A 24947-nucleotide genomic window follows, 5' to 3' on the forward strand; every position below is an offset into this window, starting at 1 on the left:
CTGAAGTTTTATTTCTAGCAAAGCCAGGTGTTCATTTTCCTTCCACTAAAGCCCACTTGGTTTATTCTACTGCATATGGGAGTTACTCGACACAGATATCATCATTTACATCAGTACTTAAGGTTTTTCTAGAAAGCCTAAGGAAAATATTTCATCTAGTAGGAAGTTCATCTACTCACTGTTAGGAAAATATAGGATTAGCTGTGGTTTAAACCTTACATAAGGCCTCCCTATAGCACGTCTTTGAAGGTGGCGCTGAAAGTGGCTACATCTGCTTGAGTTGTGTACTGTTCCTTAATAGCAATGTGTTTCTCCCTATAGTAATATCAAATCTTGACATTTAATCAGTCTGTTTCTATAAAATTGTTTTTGCTAATCCAGTCGAAAATCTTCACATGTCTTGGAAGATGCAGACTTTACAAATACCATATAACATAAAATAACTTAACATGCGTCAGATTTTAAAAGAGCTTTGATGTACTTTGAAGTAAGCTAAGGATTTAAGATCATCCACTCAGTTTTTTTTTATTAACCAAGGACCTATAATACAGGCACAGCCTGCCTTTAAACAGTCAGTCTCAAGATAGATAGACTTGTGTGTTCTATCATTGTACAAGAGAACACACAGGCTACTGCATGATAAGAGCATATCCCATTGACTAGAGTAAAGGCAGCAATTTCAAGAGTTAAAGAAGCCAATTTCCTTCAATTCATTATTAAACAATATCAGTATTTTATTGATTATGCATCTAAATGACTTCATACTGACGGCTCAAATCAGTGCGCCTATTTTAATATCTTCATTGCAATAAAAATGTGTATAAATGGAGTACACAGAAACAGAGCTTGTGTTTCAGTAGGGATTGTAATAGAAATAGACATGCCTGGTATTTTGTGGGTTCAAAAGGGAAGGTAACACACAATAACGTTTGTCTATAGTGGAATTTATGTTTATATAGCAATAAGTACTAAATTGGCCCTAAAATGTTCTGACTATCATCTGTTGCCCACTTCGTGAGCTTGCTTGCTCTCACTGTATTTATTTTCTTGTTTGTGACTCAACTGACTCCTTGACCTGCACCTTTATATCCAATCAGCTCCCATCTCTTTAATTTAAATCTGTTCCACTCTCCCTGAGCAACATCTCTCCTAGTAATACCTCTGTTCCCCGACCCATGCTCATCGCCCATTTCATTGACCTGCCTATGTTCCCATATCCTTTAAAATCCTCCTGTCTACCTGGCCTATCCCTTTTCCTCTCTCTCCAAGAAAGCCCAAGTCTGTGTTGGCCACCCCAGATCTGCTCCTGCTTTTCTGATGTCTTGTTTTTACCCTAATCTGCAGGAGATGCACTGCTGGCTCTCTGGAAAGTGGAAAGGGTGCAGCTTAGTGACGTAATCACCCTGGCAGCAAAATGCAGTTTGGATATACAGAAGGATTGCGGTGTGCGGAACACAGAAGTTGGTGTGGAACTTAGAGTGAAGATAGGTAATAATGATGCATGTTGAGGTTGCTGCTAAATAGAACAAATATACCCTGCCAGAGTTAATTTATAGGTCCCGAAAGGGAGATCCTAATGATAGAAGGTGTGGTGACACAATTCTACGTATCAGAGCCAACAATGCATCACACAAGTTCAATACACCTTTTTATGAAAATAGAGTTGATTTATTAATAAAGTTATGGTTCATATATGTGGTATTGGGTTCTCCAGGCCCACATACTCCGCAGAATACCCTCTACACCATAAGAACTGTTGGCACGGAAACTAGAAAATGCAAAACACAAGTTTATTAAGACCCCATGGGGTGGTGGTACATTCCTACAGCACCCTTCGGTAATGCAAGAAGTATCACACCGAACATCGGTGCAAGTCCTTCTTTTATACAGTTTTACAGTAATAAAAACGTAGGCGGTACACAGTTACAGAGTTTTAGGTACATATATGGTCATTTTTGGAACACAGCCAACTCATGGGAGGAGCTATAACACCACTGGTCAGTTTGGCGGAACATTCCTAAGTGATGACTGGTCAATCTAAACTGCGCATGTGTGAGCTTGACCATTACTAAAAATAGCCTGTTGCTGGGCAAACTCGAGTGGCCAGTGGTACAGAGGAAGGACAAAGGGCATGCTGACCACGAGGCAACGCATTCAACTGAAATGGCCGCCGATACATACAAAATGGTGTCCGACAACTATAGTCAAGATAAAGGGAAAACACTTGTAGCAAAGCTTAACGCTAACCCGATCACCGTCAAATTACGACAGACGACCCTTTTAGCGTTTAGCTGAAGCTACCTCATAGTGGACATAATCGGGGTACTCATCTTCAATATCAATAGACATGATTTGTTCTACTTCTTTATGAATCATTTGTTCATGTTTAGCGAAGGCTCGTTTGGATGGAATACAAGCAGAAAGGCACATGGAGCATAATACAGGGCCACACTGGATACAAAGGCATAAAAAGAATAATATCCCAATTATTACACATAGAATCGTCAGCAACTTCCAACCCCAGGTACTAAGTATTGACTAAAACCACCCCGAAAATGTCCATGTACCATTATCAGGATGTATCTCAGCAAGCAGCAATTTTATGTAATTTGGATATTGCATCGTACACAGAAGGTGAATTATCTGGTACGTATACACAACAACTACTTCCGATAATGCGGCATGCTCCTCCACGATCAGCTAATACTACATCTAATACCATCCTGTTCTGAAGCGTTACAATTCTGGTAATCTGAAGTTCCTCCGTTAAGTTTCCTAAGGCAAACGCGGTGTCATTAGCAACAGCTTCTACAACACGAGTTAACCGTCTTATTTTTCGACTATTCAGAGCAGCCCCAACAAATGAAAAGAGACCCAAATTAAAATCAACATATTGTTGCAATGCAGTGTCAGTTTGGTCTATGTCTTCAAGGACTAACGCCCTCTTTGCCCTATTCAATATAAAGTCATGATAAAGGATGTAATTGTTATGATACATAGGTGGGGCAATAAACACAGGGGGTAATACAAAAGATATATAACATGTTCCTAACCATCCTATAGGGAGATGATGATAGCCTTTGTTTCCACATATAAAGTACGTGTTTCGGGAGGCAACAAATGAAATGCCATTTGGAGTATTCGAAGGTAAGAGTGGTGTTACATTCACTTCTGCCAACTGGGATTGTACCTTTATTACGAACACAGAGATCAGCTTTGGTATCGATAACAGTAATTACATGCGAACTGGACATATTTACAAGTCTTTGGTTATTATAAACTCGTGGTGCTGACACATTGTCAGGGCGGTACTCCTCCCATTCAAACTTAGTTCCTTCAGCCTGCGGATAACCATCTCGATCATTGTAGCATATTTTGTTGAGTCGAAAAAGCAGCCCCTCTTGCGTTGGCCAGCGCAAAGTGAATAGGAGTGTGTACCAGGCATTGCAAGAGCCATTATGAGAAAACGGGAGTGGGATTAGTGGTGTACCCCCTTTCTTTTGATGCCCAGGCAACATCCCACATACCCAGCAGTTCGAAGTGTTAGTCATATTATGGGTGTGATGCAGAATCTGAATAAAACTGTTGTTCAAGTAAGTTTGTCGGTGCCGCTCTTCATGATAAGGCAGAGTAAAATGGAAATGTTCAGATGGAATCGGGGTAGTTGGCAACAAATGTTCTCGTACCGGCACAACAAGTTCTACTACCCAAGCTATCACAGCTATCACAACAATTGTCAGAACAAATAGTACTGCGCCAAGAATTCTCTTGTCTCGTACTGCAGTAGATGCCATTGTTCAAAGTTCAAAATGTCTCAAAAACACAACTAAAAAATAAAAATATGAGTGCTGAGCTCCGAGGTAGCCGTTGGTTTCTTCTCCGAGATTCAAGACGGGTGTCGCTACACTTGGCAGAACAGATCCCCCCCCCCTTGATATTCCCGGCTTCCGTTTCACAAACCCCAGAGCGGTAACTCAACCAGTCTCGCAAAAAAAAAACTTCTTATCGTAAGTTGTATCTCTCTCTTCCAGAAACAGTGTGGTCCGGGAAGGCTCCCTCCGATCCGGCAGACGTTACAGCTGGTCTCTTCTCCTCGTCCAAGATGTCTCAATAATCAGACAGCACAGTTGGGCTCACCAGATCCGGAGAAACACGGCGGCAGTGAGTAGAGTGCACCCACCTCTTCCTGTTGGTAACTCGCACAGCCGTTCGAGTTGCGAGCAATACCTGCTCGGGCCACGCCACCTCGGTTCCAAGCTGCTTGTCCTCTCGAAAGAGCGGATCATAACATGATCCCCAGGACGAAGATTATGAGCCTCTCCAATGGAATTGTCGGGGAGCGCTTCTCGAACCTGTTGATGAATGGAAAGTAAATCATTTGTTAATCGTGCCAAATAATCGTTCATCATTATACAAGGCACATCATGTAACAACCGAGGCTTAGGAACTCTCCATATATTCATAGGCCTTCCAAACACCACTTCATAAGGTGTGAGGCCAGTTCGGGAATGGGGCACTGATCTGATAGATAGCAACGCCAGAGGCAGAGCATCGGGCCATTTCAAAGACGTGGATGCCACATTCTTTGCTAGCTTCAATTTCAGAGTAGCATTATACCGTTCAACAAGACCTGCTGACTGAGGATGGAACACAGCATGACATTTCTGCTGAATTCCCAATCCCTTCATCACATATTCCACAATTTTCCCAACAAAATGAGGACCATTGTCGCTCCACAAAAATTTACAAACGCCGTATCGAGGGAAGTACTCTTTGAGCAAAACCTTAGCTGTTGTCAACGCTGTATTATCCTTCATGGGGAAGGCCACAATCCATTTACTGAAAGCACACACCACCACTAAGACATACTTAAGGTTATTACAACGCTCAAGCTGGATGTAATCCATTTGCAGTACTTCAAACGGTGCAGTAGGTGGAACAAACCCTCCTTTCGGAGTATGCGTCCCTTTTGCAGGATTGTGCTGTAAACATATCAGACAGGTCTGCACTACTCTCTTGGCCGTATTGGCAATCTCAGGATGCTCCCAAACTCGTGTTAGTAATCGAGTAATTGCAAGAGCTCCAACATGTGCCAATCCATGTGTCATTTGGACCATCGCTTGCAAGTAAGCTGCAGGCAATTTCCATCTTTCCATATCTTTACTTCGCCAACAACCCTCATCATCCAGCACTCCCTCTGCTGCCCAGGTTGCGAGTTCTGCTTCAGACGCTGATTTCTGAATGTCTAGTATCTCCTCTCTAGCATCATGCCATCGCTCAGCCTGTGATTTCACCACATACATTGGTGAGTCATTTCGTAACATAGCCGTTTGTCTTGCTATACTGTCTGCAAAAGCGTTACCTTGGCCCACTTTGTCAGTGACCTTTTTATGTGCACTGCATTTGATTATCGCCACTTTCTTTGGACAAAGTAACGCATTCAAAAGATCACGCACTAGTTCTCCGTGCATAATGTGTACTCCATGCGAAGTCAAAAACCCACGCTCTCTCCAGAGTAGGCCAAAATCATGTGCTACTCCGAAGGCGTACCTGCTGTCTGTGTAGATGTTCACACATAGGCCAGCACTCAATTCGCAGGCTCTTGTCAAGGCTATTAGCTCCACTGCTTGGGCCAATTTCTGTGGTATTCGTGCTGTTTCTACCACTGTCTTAAGTGTCGTGATTGCATATGCTGCAGAAGTTGTGCCATCTGGCAGCCTTAAACACGATCCATCAACCCACAGTTCCCCATACACATCTGGAAGTGGCGTATCCTGTAAGTCGACACAACCCTTTGTTTGTTCTTTGGTCAGGAAAACACAGTCATGGTGTTCTTCCTCCTGGCCCTCAGCAACCGGATACGGCAATAAAGTGGCAGGGTTCAGGGTAGCACATCTCTTTAGTGTGATATGTGGCGCCAACAGTGTGAGCTTATATCCTGTTAAACGTGCACTCGTGAGATACTGGGTCTTCGTTTGATTTAACAGAGCATCTACCGCATGGGGAACTAACACCAACAATTTGTGTGACAAAACTATTCCCTCACTCTGCAGTATAGCCACTGCTGTTGCTGCAACTGCTCGGAAACACCCAGGTAATCCTCGTGCCACAGGATCAAGTATTGCCGAAAAGTATGCACAGGGCCTCTGCTTATCCCCGTGTGTCTGCACTAACACCGACAATGCACACCCATCTTTCTCGTGTACGTACAACGTGAAAATCTTTGTGTAATCTGGTGTACCTAACACTGGTGCAGAACAAAGGGCTTGTCTCAATTGTTCAAAAGCAGTCTGACATTCATCTGTCCATTCAAGAGGCATTGGTGCAGTTTTGGACAATAACGCTAACAAAGGTTTTATGATGTGTGAAAACCCCATTATCCACTGTCTACAAAAGGACGTCAAACCTATAAAGGCATGCACATCTCTCTGAGTGCGGGGGACTGGTGTATCTAATATTGCTTGAATTCGATCAGATGTTAATGCACGTCCCTCCTTAGACAAAAGATGACCGAAGTAGGTCACCTTTGGTCTACAAGATTGTAATTTTTTCCTAGAAACTTTGTGATTGTTCTGAGCAAGAAAGGAGAGCAAAGCAAGAGTACTCTCCTCACACTGCGCATATGTGTCTGCAGCCAGTAAAAGATCATCCACGTACTGGATAAGAGCTACTCCAGACTGCAAATCAAAAGAATCAAGCGGTCTTTTTAAAGCCTGGCTATAAATGCTAGGACTTTCTGTATAGCCTTGAGGAACTCGACAAAATCTATACAATTTATTATTTAACGTGAAGCCAAATAAATATCTGCTATCAGGATGGATGGGAATGGAAAAGAAGGCATTTTTAAGCTCAATTACAGAAAACGTGGTAGCAGTGGGGGGGACCAAAGTAAGTAAGGTATCAGACACCACCGGGTACTGGGGCACTACAATTTTGTTTATTTCTCTCAAATCAATAATAAATCGATAGCCTTTGTCATCAGTGTCTTTCTTTAGAATCGGAAGAATCGGGTTGTTACAAACATTGTAGGGAACTTCCTCCACTTCTCCTGCAATAATCAAATCCTGAACAATGTTCGTCAGGGCAATTTCACCTTCCCTAGATATCTTATACTGGGGTACACGTGGCAAAGACACTCCCTCCTTAACAGTTATTCGAATAGGTGGAATGAGCATCTGTCCCACATCCGTGTCTGATGTAGCGCATAGCATGTGTGGGAGAGAGGGTAATGCTTCAATTTCTTGCATAGTACATAGTCTTCCTACATCCGGATAATTGTCGTTCAAAATAACCCGCACTCCTTCAGGAGCGCAGCGTATTGTTGCTCGAAAATATTTAAGCAAATCTATGCCCATAATATTGTCTGGGGTATGTGGCGACAATAAGAATGGGCACAGGCCAAAGAATCTGTCAATGCAAAATGTAAGAGGTTGTGACAGTGGGCTTGGAGAGGGTGTTCCATCGAACCCTATGCATGTAATCGTTTCGCCAGACAGGAACCAAGTTTTTATACAGAGCACTGCGAGTAGCTCCTGTATCAACCAAAAACTGATCAGTAGAACCCAAAACGCCCGCTGATACATATGGACCTCTTTGATCTACTGGCACTTCAACCGATTCCACACCCCATCCTATGCAATCCTATGCGTGCACATAATCCTGTGACTCCACATTCTCACCCTCCGATATCTGGTACTGATTCCGTCGATCAAAAGTATTACAATCATCCTGACCACGACCCCTCGCCTCAAACCTACCACGGTCACTTGCTCCACCTCTCGCCCCCGAATAACTATTCCGTGTATTTCCACCTCCTCGACCACGCTGATTACGTTGCTCACGAAGCACCGGACAATCTTCAGCCCAATGCCCAAACTCTTTGCAGTATGCACATTGATCCTCAGCAATGTCAGTACGACCATAAGACGTACCATACCCTCCTCGCCTGCCTCTATCGTTCCCTCTTGGCTGCGTAGCACGAACCTGAGCCAACATCACCTTCGTCTTTAACTCTTTCGCCTTCTTATCGATACTTTCTTTAGCCTCTAATTCCTGCCGCTCATAATACTGAGCCATAGTTAACAAGGACGCAGGGGTCGCCGTGGTCCAGGAACTTTCACTAGTTTTCAATCGTTTTGCAATTTCCGGTAGGAGATTAGCCACATACTTATCAACGAACAAATGCCTACCCGTATCATCCGTTAATAATTGCCCACTGTAATCGTGAAACGCTTCTTCGAAATGTGAAAAGAAGTCAGATACCGACTCGTCCTGCTTCTGTTTGCAAGAGGCTAACATAGTCCAATCAATCTTTTTAGGGGGAACAAGCGTTTTTAATTTATTCAAAATAGCTGTTGGGAGGTCTAGAATTAACTGGCAAGGCTTACATGCAGGCTCCCTGTCTAAATCAGCTTGAGCTATAGCTTTCCAATCTGCTCCTAAAATCGCTTGGTCATCAAACTTATGAATCGCTCTCCACATATCAGGGGGCAGTATAAACCCAAAGAAAAGATCGATATCAACTAGTGTCATAACACATGAAGAAATAGCCCCCTCCACTCCTTCATAGAAAGCTGCCGGATTTTTGCGGGGATCAGGTAAAGCATTTTTCAATAAACACATGAAGTGCGGGTTGCATTTTTCAATGCCATGACATCTGCCCTGTTCCAAGGCGTATACACCCAATTATATATAAAATACCCTTTTGCATCCCCGGACGATTTATCATCACTGGCACCTTGCCCTTTGGGGGGAACATACAAAGGTGCGGCTTCACGAATAGGCATAACATGAACTTTAGAACTCTTATCTGCTACAAAGATAGAACACTCTTTGGATTGCTCCGTCGACCCCGGCGCAGGCACGTCTGATGCTTTTTGTGCTTCCCGCAATCTGGACGCCTCATCCCGTAGCTGGACCAACCGCTGGAAAAACTCAGCCGCATCTGCAATAACAAATAAACCTTTACGCATATTCTCACGATGAACTGATATATCCTTAGGCTCTAGATCAGTCGAATATTTCCTAAATCGTTCTACAACTTCATCTCCGAGAGCACTTAAAAAATACAACTGTTCTCGCTCTGACCACTTATTCCTTTCAGTTTTAATCTCTGACATAGTTATTTTATTCAAATTAAGTTTGCGAGCAAAACTGCGCAACTCCGCAGCTTTACCAGCAGTTAACCTCATACTCTTACTCCCGTACTCCTCATTGTCCGAGTCCGGGGCCGTAGGCGAAACGTACGGAGGCGGGCACGGATATAGTAATGAAAAATCATCAACTTCATTAGTAAGGATAGGATAAAGCGGACGCCGAATAGGAAATTGACCGCTCGTTTGCAAATTACGTTCCCGTGCCTCCCTCTCTTTCTTTTCCTGCAACTCCTTCTCCTCCAGCTGTAAAGCCTTATCCCGAGCAGCCTTACGCTGCTCTTTTTCCGCCAAGGCTATTTCACGTTTCATTCGTTCATGCACTGCTTTCTCCCTCATTCGTACACAATCAAACATATCTTGTGCTGCGCTGAAACAAACATTGCTCCACAAACTGAACCTTTCGTAAATCAAACGACCCATGTAGTGGCCATTGCAACTCGGGATCAGATTTGGTGTATTTATTCCATAATTTACTGTACAATATAGGGGGAAGGCCAAATTTTATGTACATCTCTCGATTGGGAGTCCCCTCTGGGGGAGCCGGCTGGGATTTATTTAATCGATAAGTGGTACCATTTCCAAGACAGCACATTCCTCGAAGTGTGCTTAAAACAGGCATGTTCAAAAAGTATCACGAAAACGTGATACCACAAAAATGGCACTTACAATACTTCACACAAATGTGCCGTTCAAACAGAAACATTTTTAGAGAAATATCTCTACATGCCTGCCTCTGTGAAGTGTACTGCACATATAGTTCAAATCATAGGATCAAATGTTAGCTAACTCAAAACATAGTCATAGAACCACAGTAAGCGTCCGCAGACTACCTTACCAATCACAAGCTTACCAAAATCTCAGATATCCAGGTTCCAACTGCCAAGGTCTGTGATCAAATCAGCCAAATCGGCACTGTATGACAACTCGAACGAGCAGGATCTCAGTCGACGACCGGCGCCACCTGGAAGGTCAGATCAGAAGGAAAGGAAGAAAACACCGTGGGTGCCAAGACACGGGTCACTCAGAGGCAGCGTACGCGCCCATGGCGAGTTTTCAATCCTTCGTCACGACCCCTCCTTCGGGCATCCGAGCGCCGATGAGTCCCTTCGTGGTCGCCAATTTGTGGTATTGGGTTCTCCAGGCCTACATACTCCGCAGAATACCCTCTACACCATAAGAACTGTTGGCACGGAAACTAGAAAATGCAAAAGACAAGTTTATTAAGACCCCATGGGGTGGTGGTACATTCCTACAGCACCCTTCGGTAATGCAAGAAGTATCACACCGAACATAGGTGCAAGTCCTTCTTTTATACAGTTTTACAGTAATAAAAAGGTAGGCGGTACACAGTTACAGAGTTTTAGGTACATATATGGTCATTTTTGGAACACAGCCAACTCATGGGAGGAGCTATAACACCACTTGTCAGTTTGGTGGAACATTCCTAAGTGATGACTGGTCAATCTAAACTGCGCATGTATGAGCTTGACCATTACTAAAAATAGCCTGTTGCTGGGCAAACTCGAGTGGCCAGTGGTACAGAGGAAGGACAAAGGGCATGCTGACCACAAGGCAACGCATTCAACTGAAATGGCCACCGATACATACAAAATGGCGTCCGACAACTATAGTCAAGATAAAGGGAAAACACGTGTAGCAAAGCTTAACGCTAACACGATCACCGTCAAATTACGACATATATGAATCCATGTATGGACTTTAAGACAAATGTGCAATAGTAGATTAGCTAAGTTTGGGAGGGGGTTTAACAAGATTTTAGTTTAAAATCTAAGTGACTCAGTCTTGTTTTGTCAAGGGGTTGTGGCACCTGGTAGGTGTGCTCATGAAGCCCTCACCAACCAACCTAGTTGGTGGCATGCTTCATCATCGGGCCCACCTAGTGACATCTAACGTGTCCCGGGTGTGCTACGACGCCTGGTTACAGCGGAGCAGGTATGTCGCTGTGTGTGCGGTGAAGGGTGTTTTGAATGTGAATTAAAACGGCTTGGCGGGGGTCCCAGTACCCGAAGGTTGAAAGAACTTTAATGCCTGGGCCTCCGTCAGCGGTTAAAAATAAGGCTGAGGGACGTTAGAGGCGAGTTACGACCTCCTACGTCCTTTGGTGGGTCAACATGTTTCAGCCAGTGCCTTATGAATATGCTGGCTTTCTTCAGGACAGACAAAAGGTTTGTGCAATTAAAACTAGTGGGTGTGTGATACAGACTATGTGTCTACACGCCCTAAAGTGTATCTATGTGTGAGAGGGGGATTCCCTTCTCAAGAACACCTGTACATATAACATGTAAGGACAAGGACAAAACATACAGGAAAAGAAAGAGTCACTGAAAGGTATTGCATAAATACTCATGACAGCCGGCTTAATAGCGTGGGGGGTGCAGGCTATAAGCGGCTAAGGTGTAATGGTACTGGTGGTACCATTATGGTGAGAATCGCACTAGAACATCGTAGGTGGGGTGGCTAAAACAGCGGTATTCACAACAGTAGTGAAAGAAGTGGTAATAAGTAAAGAAAGCGCAAGGAAATTTCTTACGCTAGTTTTAAGGAGTTTTTCTTCAAGGCTATTGAAGTGGCAGAGAAAGCGATTCTGAAATGTGGCTCTGTTCGTGTGAGGCCAGAGACGAGTTTCTGAATATTGCACTTGAACGGTTATGCCAATATAGGGAATAAATGGATTTAAGCCGAATTGGGCATAAGGTCACAGTATCGATCAGGGTCCTAGATTAGAACGCAACACCCACTCCACGAATTCATGTCCATCAAATTACTAAAACTAGAGCAATAAGATGCATGTGTAACATTGCCCACCCCAAAATAGATATATGCATTTGAAATAGGCGTATTTGTAATACGTGAAAATTTAGGTACTGTACGTTTTTGAAGCATAGAAATCATTCAAAAATTATAGCATATGAAATCAATGAACGATTATGCAAAAAGAATTACACATGAAATATCTCTGAAACAGAAGAAGGGCGAGATAATTTCATCACATATAAATGCATTGCAGTAAAATATGCTAGAGGCTGGTGATAAGTTATTATGTCTCTAGATGTATTTAGAAATAGAAGTTGAAGCTTCTGTTCTCTATGAATAGTTTTACTTTAAGCAAAGAATCTTTCGTGCCAAAAAGGGTGAATATTAAAAAGTGTTCAATTCAAAAGAATTAATGCTTGAACGGGAAAAATAGAGTTCCAACACTTTTAGCAGTTTTTGTTTTTCAAAACTGAAGGCCGAATTCAGACTTCATGGGAACGATGTGTGTCGGAATGCTTCTCTAAAGTTGTTTCTGTTCGGGTGAGAACATCATATCAGACAGGCTCTCAAAGAATTGGTCTACAAAATCAGGTGACAGTTCGACCAAATTCGATAGTGCTGTAACTTGGCAGGTGTGAGAATGATTGCTGTCATCAAAGTCGGGATCAGCAATGCTCACAGAAGGTCGTACCTGGCTGATGTTGCTTTTGTCACTCGCTCCACTGTTACCACCTAGTCGTAGCACAGGAGTCTCAACGAATGCCGTCATCAGGGTTGGTAGCCGCTGGGGACAACACAATGCGTGAGCCGTTATCGGACTGAGCAAAGTATCGATATCCATTGGTACTGCTGATGGAAGTGAAAGACAGATGTCCAACACACACTCATCTCCGCATAGCATACATCGTAGTACAGGTAAGATGCAATTTAGCCATATCGGTCTGAATGAAAGGAACCAGGCCATGTTTAGATCTCTCAGCCTGGCCAATCCAAGGACTCTAGTTATTCTGTCCCGGTAGCGAACTGCTAGGATTGTTTCTTCCATTCCCATAGGAGTCATGTCTGAGCTGTGGCTTGCCATAAGATCCTTGCTACAAGTCCCAAAAATAGGGGTATGCCACCAAAAACAGAGTGGACAAAATTTGGAACGATTCCCAGAATTGCTTGAAATGGTGTTAGCAGTCCCGTAAAAATCGTCTTAAATATGCCTGGGATGCCTGTGGCACTAGACATGTTAAGGAGTTGGCTCAACATTTCTACGAAATGCACGGGCAATTTGTTGATAAAAGGTCATCAACCTCCGTAGCTGTCCTTGCAACTAGGAGATCATACGTCTCTTTTGATGACGTTATGGGCACTGTTGTCTGCAAAAGCACAGACTTCATTTTGCTTAAAGTATCAATTCGTATAGAATAGAGATTCAGAGGAGGCCAGATGGGAGTCTCTATGTCTCCAGGCCCGCTAGGGAACAATGCTTGCAGACAGCATTTGACCATGGAAGTTACGCTTACGAGATAACTTTTCCCTGGCACAAGGCCACAACATCTGTGATCCGTTCTTAGAATGTAACTCCCATTCGCGAGTTGCATAAATAAGGGCTCTATCTGCGTTGCAGGTGTGACAAGCTGGTGGCATGAAAGGTTGTTAGAATTACCTTCACAGGCGCCGTGTAAATTAATACCCTGACACAAAAGTATACCACTTAGTGAATGTTTACAGTTTTCACCACTAACAAATACATTTTTGTCGCTGTCACTATAGCATGAATGTGTGTATGGTATTTCCATTCTGACTTAACATATCCTTTACCCAATCGTTCATACTGGCCAGTAGGTATGTATTCAAGGCACTTTTTAAATCGGAAAGTTGTTATCGGAATAGTGATAATTCTGTGTATTATCCATTCAATGACAGGACTTTCTGACATTGTCAATGGTAATCTCTCAAGTTTTTTGATGCTCAGGATTGTATAGTCTGCTCCTTTCTGTGCCAAGCTGATTTGTTTATCAGTAAGGTTAAAAATGGAAAATAATGACGTTGTGTTGATTAAACGCCAAGGCACATAGCCTGAACAAAGATTTTGCAGCGTCCAGCCTAATTGTACAATAGAACGTAATTGTGACTGGCGATGCTGTAACATTAGCAAGTCCCTGTCTATTATGTCAAAGGCAGAAGATACAATATTGTCCAACAAATATATTCTGGAGAACAGAGTCATTAACCCATTGTCCACTACAGAAAGTGATTTTTCCAAATTAATACGATCAATTTCTCGTATTTTTTCAGCTGTTTCAATTTGTGTGACTTAGCGTAAGCAAAACCATTTAGAAGACCTATATTACTTTTGAGAAGGAAATAAATCCAACACATATTTTCATATACAGGGATGCTGTAGATAAAAGCCAAGACTTTTAGATATTACAAAACCATTATTTTATTTACCTATTCTTTTCTCTTTTTTTATCATTTTACTTTTTAAAGGTTTATACAAATATACATTATATCATACAACATCACATACAAAAAGTCATAAATAATCCTAATACATTGAATAGATTACTAGCAGTGCAATTAGATAAAGTGCAGTTAAAGAAGAGTTTTTGAAGAAGAATTTTGCCCCTGTTGCTAACACATTTTGATAACATGCAATCTTTCACACATACCAGTCATACAACCACATTCATAATTGTTTAAAAATGAAGAAGCATACAAACACACTAAATAGGATGAAATAATAACCCAAAGGTGCAGATGGTGATACACTTTCCACGGATGGTATATAAATGGGGATTCCACTGGTTTTAAACGATGATCTGTGTGGTATTGATCAATCTTTGATACATTATCCAGATCTTGTTAAGATGTACGGCCTACGTACGTTTCGGTGAAACAATCACCTTCCTCAGGGCCAAGATGGTGAAACAAACAGAACTAATACAGGCGATCAGTGAACAAAGTTTAAAAAGAAGTCTTATTGCCCCTTCTTTTACCACACAGATCATTGTTTAAAACCGGTGGAATCCCCATTTATATACCATCCGTGGAAAGTGTATCACCATCTGCACCTTCGGGTTATTATTTCATCCTATTTAGTGTGTTTGTATGCTTCTTCATTTTTAAACAATTATGAATGTGGTTGTATGACTGGTATGTGTGAAAGATTGCATGTTATCAAAATGTGTTAGCAACAGGGGCAAAATTCTTCTTCAAAAAGTCTTCTTTAACTGCACTTGATCTAATTGCACTGCTAGTAATCTATTCAATGTATTAGGATTATTTATGACTTTTTGTATGTGATGTTGTATGATATAATGTATATTTGTATAAACCTTTAAAAAGTAAATTGTAAAAAAAAGACAAAAGAAAAGGTAAATAAAATAATGGTTTTGTAATATCTAAAAGTCTTGGCTCCTATCTACAGCATCCCTGTATATGAAAATATTTGTTGGATTTATTTCCTTGTCAAAAGTAATATAGGTCTTCTAAGAGGTTTTGCTTACGCTTTGTTTACTTCTATCTCCCTCCTCTTGGCCTACAACTAACTGGGAGAACTCCTTTCTCATAACTTGTCAATTTGTGTGACTTTCCAAGCCTCGTTGTACGCAGCATAGATGCTGGCCGCTATGAAACGCTTTTGACGTTGTTTGCGTGGTCCAAGAATGAAATCGCGCAAATCAGCACCATCTTTAAGTAAAGATAAGTGTTGCTTAATTTCAGCCAGTGTGGATGATCCTAGCCATTCGAGGCAGAGTTTCCCTACACTGTATGTTGTTACTATCCCTGGATGTTGTCTCTGGGAGTATCTAGGGTCTTGTCTGGTCATTTTTAACCCCAGTGTTTTGTTCAGGAATCTATCTTGACAGTTGTTTGTGTCAGTAGGCCAGATTAACCACTTTTTCCAATCAGGATGTGTTCTGTTAAAATGTAAAATTTTAGATACGTCTATCTCAATATCTGTTGTTGCATTTTCAGGTATTGGCTTTGGAATAGACGGTTTGTTTAGGTCTTTGATCTTAGCTAGGCCAAGACAGGATGTTTGGTGAATTGTGTCATTTAAAAACATCATTTGTTCTGGTATCATGCAGGTTCTGAATAGTGCTTCTAGGCCTTGTACCTGCCAATCTTTCGTACCCCAAATGGTTTTTGTTTCAATGTTATTTTTGCAATAATCAAAACCAAATGTCATCATTTTTTCATAAAATGCTTCTGAATATATTAATTTAGTGTTTGTCAGCATTGTTTTCATTCCTGTTTTATCTAACAGTTTGTAATAAAACGTTTCTGCATCACTGGTGTTAAACCCTGAGAAGTACTTGAATTTCTCAAAGAATGTTTTAGAACTGCTTTTAGGTGGTGTAGCACAATGTTCCCATTGATTATACTTAAAAACATTTCTAGGCTGTGCAGATTTATGCAAATAATGATCGCCATAATGTGTGTAACAGAACAACTGTTCATAACTAGACGAACCTTGTAAATAATCATGTTCTGTAAATCTAGCTGACATTACTAAATCAGACATCATGTCATTAATACTGTTAAAGTCTCAATCATCAGAGAATGTACTAGCTTTTACAAAGTCACTTAAGGACACCTTCAGTTGATGAGGATACTTCAGGATCTCGACCGGACCATAGATCTCATAGTCAGTTTTCTGCCATACTACCCCACCGGGTATCGGAATGGCTGTGACATTTACTGTTGACAGTTCTCTTTTCTTCACGTGGGATGATCTGTGTGTTTTGAGGACTAGGTTGATGTTCTGACTTGCCGTGTCCATTGTACTGTATTTTCCCTCAATGAATTTTCCTAAACAAAGTACCATGATGAGCTAAAGCAGGAGGAAAAATACACCTAAACCGAACCAGAGCTCTAACCAAGGGCAAATAAGGTAGATTTCCTTCAGTTGATGAAAGAGTTCCGTTGCTTTTTCTTTAAAAGTCTTTTTAGTTTCTGGCATCACTTCGGGGTTACTTTCATCCTCGGAAAAGTTATCGAAGTCGATGAAATAACCAGAGGCAGTTCTGTCAATTGTTGGGATTGTTCTTTCAATCTGTCTTTCGGTAGCACTTTCTGATGCCACATTATTGTAGACTGGTGTTACTTGATGAACTGTTTCAATCTGTGTCTCAAGAGGCACGAGTTCCATGGCATTATTGCATAGTCCTTCTCTGTGCACTGCATGCTGATCGAATGTGATTAGTCTTTCAGTTTGAACCTCTTGGATTGTTGCAAGTTTGGGTATTCTGTTGTTTCTTGGGAGTCCACTGGGCCTACTGTTGATTATAGGCCACATGCTTGTGGTTTTACCAGGTCGATTGATACAACTCTGTTCTCCTTTTTACCAGCAAGGGGCGGTAGTACAACTGATCTTGTTCCGGTGACTGCCAAGACAGGTACTGCTTTTCTGTAAGAAGGCCCAAATTCCTTCTTCACCGCTATTTTTTCTCTGACTAGATCCCCAATCTTTGGAATCCAGACAGGCCTTACTGGGGCTGTTGCTTGTGGTGCCTCGTCAGTGGTATCTGGCTGTTGCTTTAACTTTATGTTGCTTAAGGATTTTCTTGTTTCATTCAGTTCCTGTAAAACAGCCAAACGATCTTTGTTGTCAAAGTCTGTTTTATTATCTTGTACCACTGATACTTGACTATCTAAGTCCTAAATTCTCATTCTAATTCCGAACAATAGTTCGTATGGGCTGAAACCTTTTAGAGAATTTCTTGGCAAATTGTTAAGACTGGTTTGGACACTTATTAAATGTTTGACCCACCCAGCACCTGAACCTAATACCTTCGCTGTTATAGATCGCTTTATGTCTCGGTTTTTTCTTTCTACCACACTATTCCCTTCGGGGTGCGACGGACAAGAATACCGCAACCCAATTCCCATGCTGGCCATGGCCTCCTTATAAGCTCGAGAGCTAAAAGCAGGACCCTAGTCAGAATGGAACGTGGTAATTGCGTATGTGCCGATAAAGACTCGCAGATCTTTTATAACCGTTCTAGCATCAGCCGAGCGCTGGGGCCACATTTTTTAAGTGTGTTTAGCCTTAACGATTAATAGGACGCAGGATGGGGTGTAGACAGCGTTACGCTGTTTCTGATTAGTAGCTGGTAGCATAGTTCACTACTGCGATCCCTGTTGCAGTTTTCACAGTTGTTTGCATATATTTGGTGTTGTACACTCATTCCCGGCCACCAGTATACTGATTGTAATTCAGTCAGGGATTCCTTGATCTTTCTGTGCCTAGGACCCAAACCCATGTGTGCGTCTGCTGTTAAAAATATTCTCCTGTTCATGTTTGGAATTACCCTATCCCCCACTCCAGGGATTCGAGCAAAAGGAACGGAGTTTGCATCGATTATGTATGCATAATTGAGTGGATAGTTCACGGGTAGTGCTGCACAGTCACCTTTCACGGTCGTTTTTACTGCCAGCATGGTTTCCCCGTCTATGTATTTTTCTGTACGCTTTTTTGTGGCTACGGAAGCCGGTTTAGTTGCTTCCGCTGTGGCTGTATTAGCCAATGAATTCCCTGCAACGTGAACGCCATCACGTTGAAGACTCTGTGCGTGTATCACGTGAGTCTTTTGCAGTTCTTTCTGTAAAAGTGAGGAAAATGAATTTTATATGGCCAAGTATGTCCCCTATCGTGTACCCCAACATGTAGTATATGTGAATGACATCCATGCATTTTCCCTCTATGGCCGAAATGATGACGCCTATGTATTTGCGTCCAACGTTAACATGTCAGTTACCAGGCCCTCCATGAAAGAAACGATAATTCTGCTTTAAGGCCTATGTTGCCAATGTAATTGCATTGTGCACGTTTTTAAAGTCAAGATGAACCCATTCTGTGGCTCAGCTCGAGCCCGAATCCGAATTAAGGTTTTTCATGCCTCCAGACACTCTGAGGGCTGCAGCTCCGCATCCCTGACCTCTCACATACTTTCAGTCAGCCGATGAGGCCCCGCACAAGGGTGCCAAGACAGTATTTTGCACACAGTTATCTGCCTGCCCTACAGACTCACATTCCTGCTTAGTGAAGAAAGGTAAACAGAGCCCGTTTGCAGAGATAGAGCCCAGTCTTCCTGTCTCCATTTCAGTGATTTACAGAGCCCACATCCAAAGAAAGCCCATGGCCCCCATGTAATGAACCAAGAAATGTATGCCCGCACTGGCTCTTAGTGATGAGCAACCTTTGCTTGAGTGACCTTTTACTTCAGATAAAACATCCCCGGACCCAAGATATCAGATATTACTAGATGTACAGGTCGTCCTGACACCGAAGACTTCCCTTCTAGCACGAAAGTTAGCTTCCCCCAGTCCCCCCCAGTTACACGTCAATTACACGTCATGACCAAGTGCGCACACAAGTAGGGTAAAGGTTCCAGCTGGCCATGCAACCCCCTCCATGTATCCACCCACCTATGACTCACTTATGACTCCTCAAGTGAACACCCACATGTACGCCCACATGTTTCTTATCTCTCTCTTTCTCTTGCTCTGCCTGGAGTGCTCCTCCTTCTCTATGTACGAGATTCAATGTATGAATATTGTACTCTGTGAATAAAGTTCAGAAGACCCTTCCTGAACCTTAGTGGTGATGGAACAGATTCTCCGCTAACCCGGGATATTGTAAATAAAGCCCTTTGAATCGGACACCACGGACTGTGCCTCTCATTTTAATGCATGAACTTTCATTTAAGTATAGAAATTATGACAGGGTAATATTTTATTTACCACATTAATTTGGCGCCCAAACAGGGACTAGTCCCTTTCCCCACGCGCTGGTGATGTAGGTCCAGCCTTCGCCCCCCTTCTACAGCCGTGACGGACTTCAGAGTGCACGCAGCGGGGGTTTCCCGCTTACTCCCTCAGGCCCACAAGGAGGACGGACTGCGACCAGGCATCCACACGAGGCGGTGAGGATCGCGGATCATCCCAACCAGAGCCCAAGCCGTGAGAGAGCAAGGTCCGAGGTCTCCAGAGGTCCACCTGTTCCCTGGCGCATGCGCAGTATCAAGTTTCCGAGGCCTTCAAGTTCTGCTTCCCGGTGAGTACCACTATGGGGAATGCATAGGGTTCAAGTTCAAGTTCAAGACGGGTCCACTTTTGTGGTCACGGTAAAGACGGGTCCATTTCGGTGGGCACGGTAAAGACGTGTCTCTTTCTGAGACCGGTATGGTTGTACTGTATTTCAGTGCATAAAGTTAACTGTTTTCAAGTACATGTTTTTCAAGTCTATGTATCAGTTAAAATGTATCTGTTTTAGTGTTTTAGTGTTTTAGCGTGTTGTAGTGTGAATGATTGTTTCAGTCAGTCTGTTCTAGTGTGTATTGTGTTTTCATTACGTTGGTTTCATCATGCCACTGTTTTCAAAGTAACTGTCTGAAAGGGAGTAAATTACATCTTGGTGTTGAGGAAATTGTACTTGTGTGTGAAAAGGTTTTTAAATTGCTCATTAAATGGCTTGCTGCATTTGCTTCTGCTATGCAATGGGAAAGTATTCAGTGTAATATGATTTTTGGAGTTTCTTGTACATAGCTCCTTGTAAATATGGCTTGTGAGGAGCATATTCTCATTTAGACTTGTTGTGTTCCTTGTGCATTGCGCCTTGTAAATATGCCTTGTAAATAGCGTGTCATTTTTGGACTTGTTGACTTTCTTGTAAATATGGCTTGTGAATAGCGCCATGTGGATATGGCTTGTACAGAGCATGTTATTGTTGCGTTAGTCAGGAGAGAGCTGGATCTCTTTCAACTGCTTGGAGAAAATGTTTTGATGATGTGCGTACGTGTTAATTGAAAACGTGGAGTGATAAGTTCTTGACGTTCCCATGTACTACAGTCATTGGGGAATGATGGTGTTTGAGCTGCCAAAGGGTTAATATCTTGGATTGAGACGGCAGTATTTATTTTAACATGCTGTTTAACATGCATGGTTATTTGAGCTGACACTAAAAGTCAGTGAGTGTTTAGATGAATGGTGGTTTGATTTTACTTTCATTGGTTGCTGGGTTCTGCCTATGAGCTTTGACAGTATGGTAACATCATACAGCAGTGTTCATTTAATTTTCTATTTTGAAATGCGTCCACGAATTTGTGTGGGTTTGTCTTGGAACACATGATGTAATGTTTTTTTCCGGAGGTCGGAATGTTATAAATCAACCAGTCGGATTGTGATAAGAGTTTTCAGCTATGGATGGCACACGGACCAGTGTTTTAGAATTAGTGCGTTAATGGTTGTGGAGAAGAAAATATAAAACAGACCCATCATAGAATGTGCTTTTAATTAGTGTAATACAACCGTGTGTTTAAAAAAAAAAAAAAAGAAAATGTGTGTGTTCTAGAAAAAAAAGTACATGATTATTTTTTTTTCAATGCAAGCTGAACCTTTTTCAAATGCAAATGTTTCTGATATGTAGCAGACCATTGTGAAAGTTAACCCACTCAGTTAGGAAAAATGACTATTTGAAAATAAATGAATCTGGCCTCTTTTGATAGGTAAAATAGAAAGGGTTGCCCACTAAATTTTGACTTCTTTGTTATGCAGTGTGCAGAGAAATATTAAACCCAACAGTCCATGATAATTCGTTTTTCAAATGCAAAATGCATAAGCCTTGTGTGCAGAAGCAAATTGCCCCCTTTTTGTGTGTTAATCTGCATACTAAATAAATGCCCATGTTTCAAATGTCTTGCCTTCTAGCTGCATTAGTTAGACAAAAGTGTTTTCTTAGAAAGTGGAGCTTTTAAGTAGCAGTACTTTGTAACAGAATTATTTTAAAAATGCTAGCATGTGACTGTGTTACAGATTAATTTGCTTTTTATCACGTTTTAAATTTGCTCTAGTTAGTTAGAGAATACTGATTCTGACGTGGGAACAGTTATGTTTGGAGTTCCAAGGAATGTGTTTTTCGACCTTGGATTTAGCCTGGTTCCCAGCTAAAGATTTTTTGTGAAGGGAGGGCCTTTCCCTCTTGGAGCACCGAGCAGTGCCTGTCTTGTTATCCTTGGCCATTTTCCAATTCTTTTCCGTGAACACTTGTTTATGTAAAGGGAGGGCTACACTCCTCCAACTGGCTCAGGCTTCCTTCGCATGAAGATAAAGGATGCTTGCCCTCGGTAATGTACCTAGAATAATTGGCAGGAAGCTTTGCTCCTGCAATGAGCTCAGTGTTGGCAGTGATTCAATTTTACATCACAGTGTAGCTCGGCTCCTGCTTGGATCAGAATCAAGACTCTGATCGCGAACATCTTTCTGGAGATGGGGGCTGCTTCTCAAGAGGAGTGAGGCAGTACACGCAGTCAGACTACCCGGAATACCAATCTTTCTCATGAAACAGCCTAGAGAGGGTAGATGGCTTGCCCCTTATCGAGGTTCCTGTAGATCAAAGGGGTTCCCATGTACGAGGTCGTGTACTAGGACAGGACAGTAAGTTTCTGATTGACACAGGGGCGAGCAGAACTACCATCAGCCATGACGAGGTTCCAGGGGCACCTATCTCAGGCTCACAAAATATTGCCTTGGGATTTTCAGGAAAGCCTATTGTTAATGAAGTGTCAAAGCCAGTTTCCCTTGGAGTTGGTCCACTGTCACGTACCACAGACTTGGTACTTACTAAATCATGTCCAGAAAACTTGCTAGGTATAAAGACATTAAAGGAACTAGGAGCAGTTATTTGTTGTTCTCCATTTGTTGTGTTTCCCACCTCCTGTCCGGTTTTTTGTTCTGCTCTAGCGCCAGGACGCCCCTTTGCTGGGGCAGCTGTGCGATCAATAAATCAGGATAACATAACATAACAGAAGGAGTGCGACTGTTCTTACGTGATTTTAAGGGACATTATGTTCCGAAAGATTTTGACCCCAGACTCCAGAATGTACCACAGCACCTATGGGCACAAGGTCCGACTGACGTAGGTTACATGAACATAACACCACACCGTGTCACTCTCAAAGTAGGAGTAGTACTACCACATATCAGACAATACAAGATGCCACCTGATGCCATAGTAGCCTTATTAAAGATTGTTGACGAACTCATTGCACAAGGAGTAGTAGTAGAGACTGACTCAAATGTATGTAACTCACCTGTCCTTCCTATCCTTAAACGATCAGACCCTAATGCACCACCAGTTTACAGACTAGTAGTTGAACAAATGTGTAGTACCACAATACCCAGTGGTCCCAGACATTTCTTCATTACTGACTGCTATTGATTCTGAAGCATTATTCTTTACAGTAACTGACCTGAAAAATGCCTTTTTCAGTGTTCCAATTCATCCAGACAGCCAGTATCTCTTCTGATTCAGTTTAAGTGGACGTAGCTTTAAATATTTAAAGGATTTATAAAGAGCCCTAGCATTTACAGTCAAGCATTAAAAAGACAGCTGGACAGTATTAACATGCCTACCGATACAGTACTGATCAGTATCCTGATCACAGCACGATCAGAGACAGACTGCGAACATGCATCACTGACAGTTTTACACTTTCTGACAGACAAGGGGCACAAAGTGTCCCTTTCAAAGTTACAATTCTATGCCCAGCAAGTGGTTTACCTTGTACACTTGCTGTCCAAGAGGGGTGGGCAGCTTACACCTGACCGCATTCAGTTAATTGCAAATCTTCCACAGCCCAAGACACAAAAGGAGGTACGGGCCTTCATGTGGCCTCACTTCATACTGTAGGCAAAGGATTCCCCAGTATGCTTATCTAGCCAAACCACTGATACAATTGACAACACAGGAGGCAGTGTCTTCGACTGTCCTCCCTTGGACACAAGAACGCACCTTGGCATTTGAAGAATTAAAAAGAGCCTTATGTCAAGCGCCAGTTTTAGCGACCCCATGTTACAGCAAACCTTTTATGCTTTTTGTCACTAAACAGGAAGGAACAGCATTATCTGTCCTTACACAAGATCAAGCAGGAAAACACAAGCCTTGTGCTTATTTTTCTAGTACACTAGACCCAGTGGTCCAGGCTCTGCCTGCATGCCTGAAATCAGTTGCAGCATCAGCTCTAGCCATAAGACAGAGTGACTCCATAGTGTTAGGACACCCTCTGACAGTCCAGGTACCACATGCAGTGGAAGTTCTCTTGAACAGGACACAGACACAACACTTGACTGTAGCTAGACTGACAGGATATGGACTGACGTTATTGCAGCCACACATAGAGATCAGCTGATGTAACAGTTCTTAACCCTACTACACTTTTGCCCTCAAGTACAGTAGACACTGCACCACATGACTGTGTGGAAGTAATAAATACAGTGACGAAACCAAGACAAGACCTGACAGATATGGCACTTCCAGATCCTGACCTGACACTTTATGTCGATGGTTCATGCATGCGAACAAGCACAGGAGAGCTAGTGGCTGCACATGCCGTGACCACTGCTACTGAAGTCATAGAAACACAGAGAATAGACACACTGTCAGCACAAGCAGCAGAGCTCATCGCTCTGACACAAGCCTGCATAAGAACTAAGCACTTGAAAGTGAACATTTATACAGACTCACAGTACGCTTTTGGCGTAGTCCATGACTTCAGAGTTCTCTGGAGGGAGAGAGGTTACTTGACCTCTCATGGGGCCAAAATTCAGCATGGCCCACTCATTCAAGCCCTGTTAGAAGCAATAAATTTGCCTACAGCCATAGCTATCATGAAATGCAAAGCACATACCAAAGTCACAGACACCATTTCCCAGGGTAACGACCTGGCAGATCGAACAGCTAAACTAACAGCCCAGACTCAAACAGACATTCCAACTGACACGACAAAGACAGAAGTACCACCATTAACAAATTGCATGACAGTCAGGGATCCTTCACAAGATGTACTCGACATACAGACACATGCCACTCCAGACGAAATAGAGAAATGGACTGAACAAGGTTGGGTGATTAAAGGCAAAGCTACATGGTTTCTCCCAGATTCCATGGTACAAGAAATCATAAACACAGCACATAGTTCAGCACACTTAGGAGAAAAGGCTATGCTAGATAGTTTACAG

The 24947-nt window shown here is 42.4% G+C and overlaps 1 protein-coding gene across 1 annotated transcript in view; it reads left to right on the top strand.

Annotated features, from left to right (window-relative positions):
• Window positions 1-24947, top strand: part of LOC147729493 (uncharacterized) — a 2015126-nt gene that overhangs the window by 14704 nt on the left and 1975475 nt on the right. The window contains 1 exon segment of the mRNA XM_086954003.1: window positions 1270-1488. Coding sequence (XP_086810129.1) covers window positions 1270-1488 — 219 coding nt within the window.

This window comes from Lissotriton vulgaris, chromosome 2_1 (assembly GCF_964263255.1).
Source record: "Lissotriton vulgaris chromosome 2_1, aLisVul1.2, whole genome shotgun sequence".
In the NCBI taxonomy this organism is placed as follows: Eukaryota; Metazoa; Chordata; class Amphibia; order Caudata; family Salamandridae; genus Lissotriton; species Lissotriton vulgaris.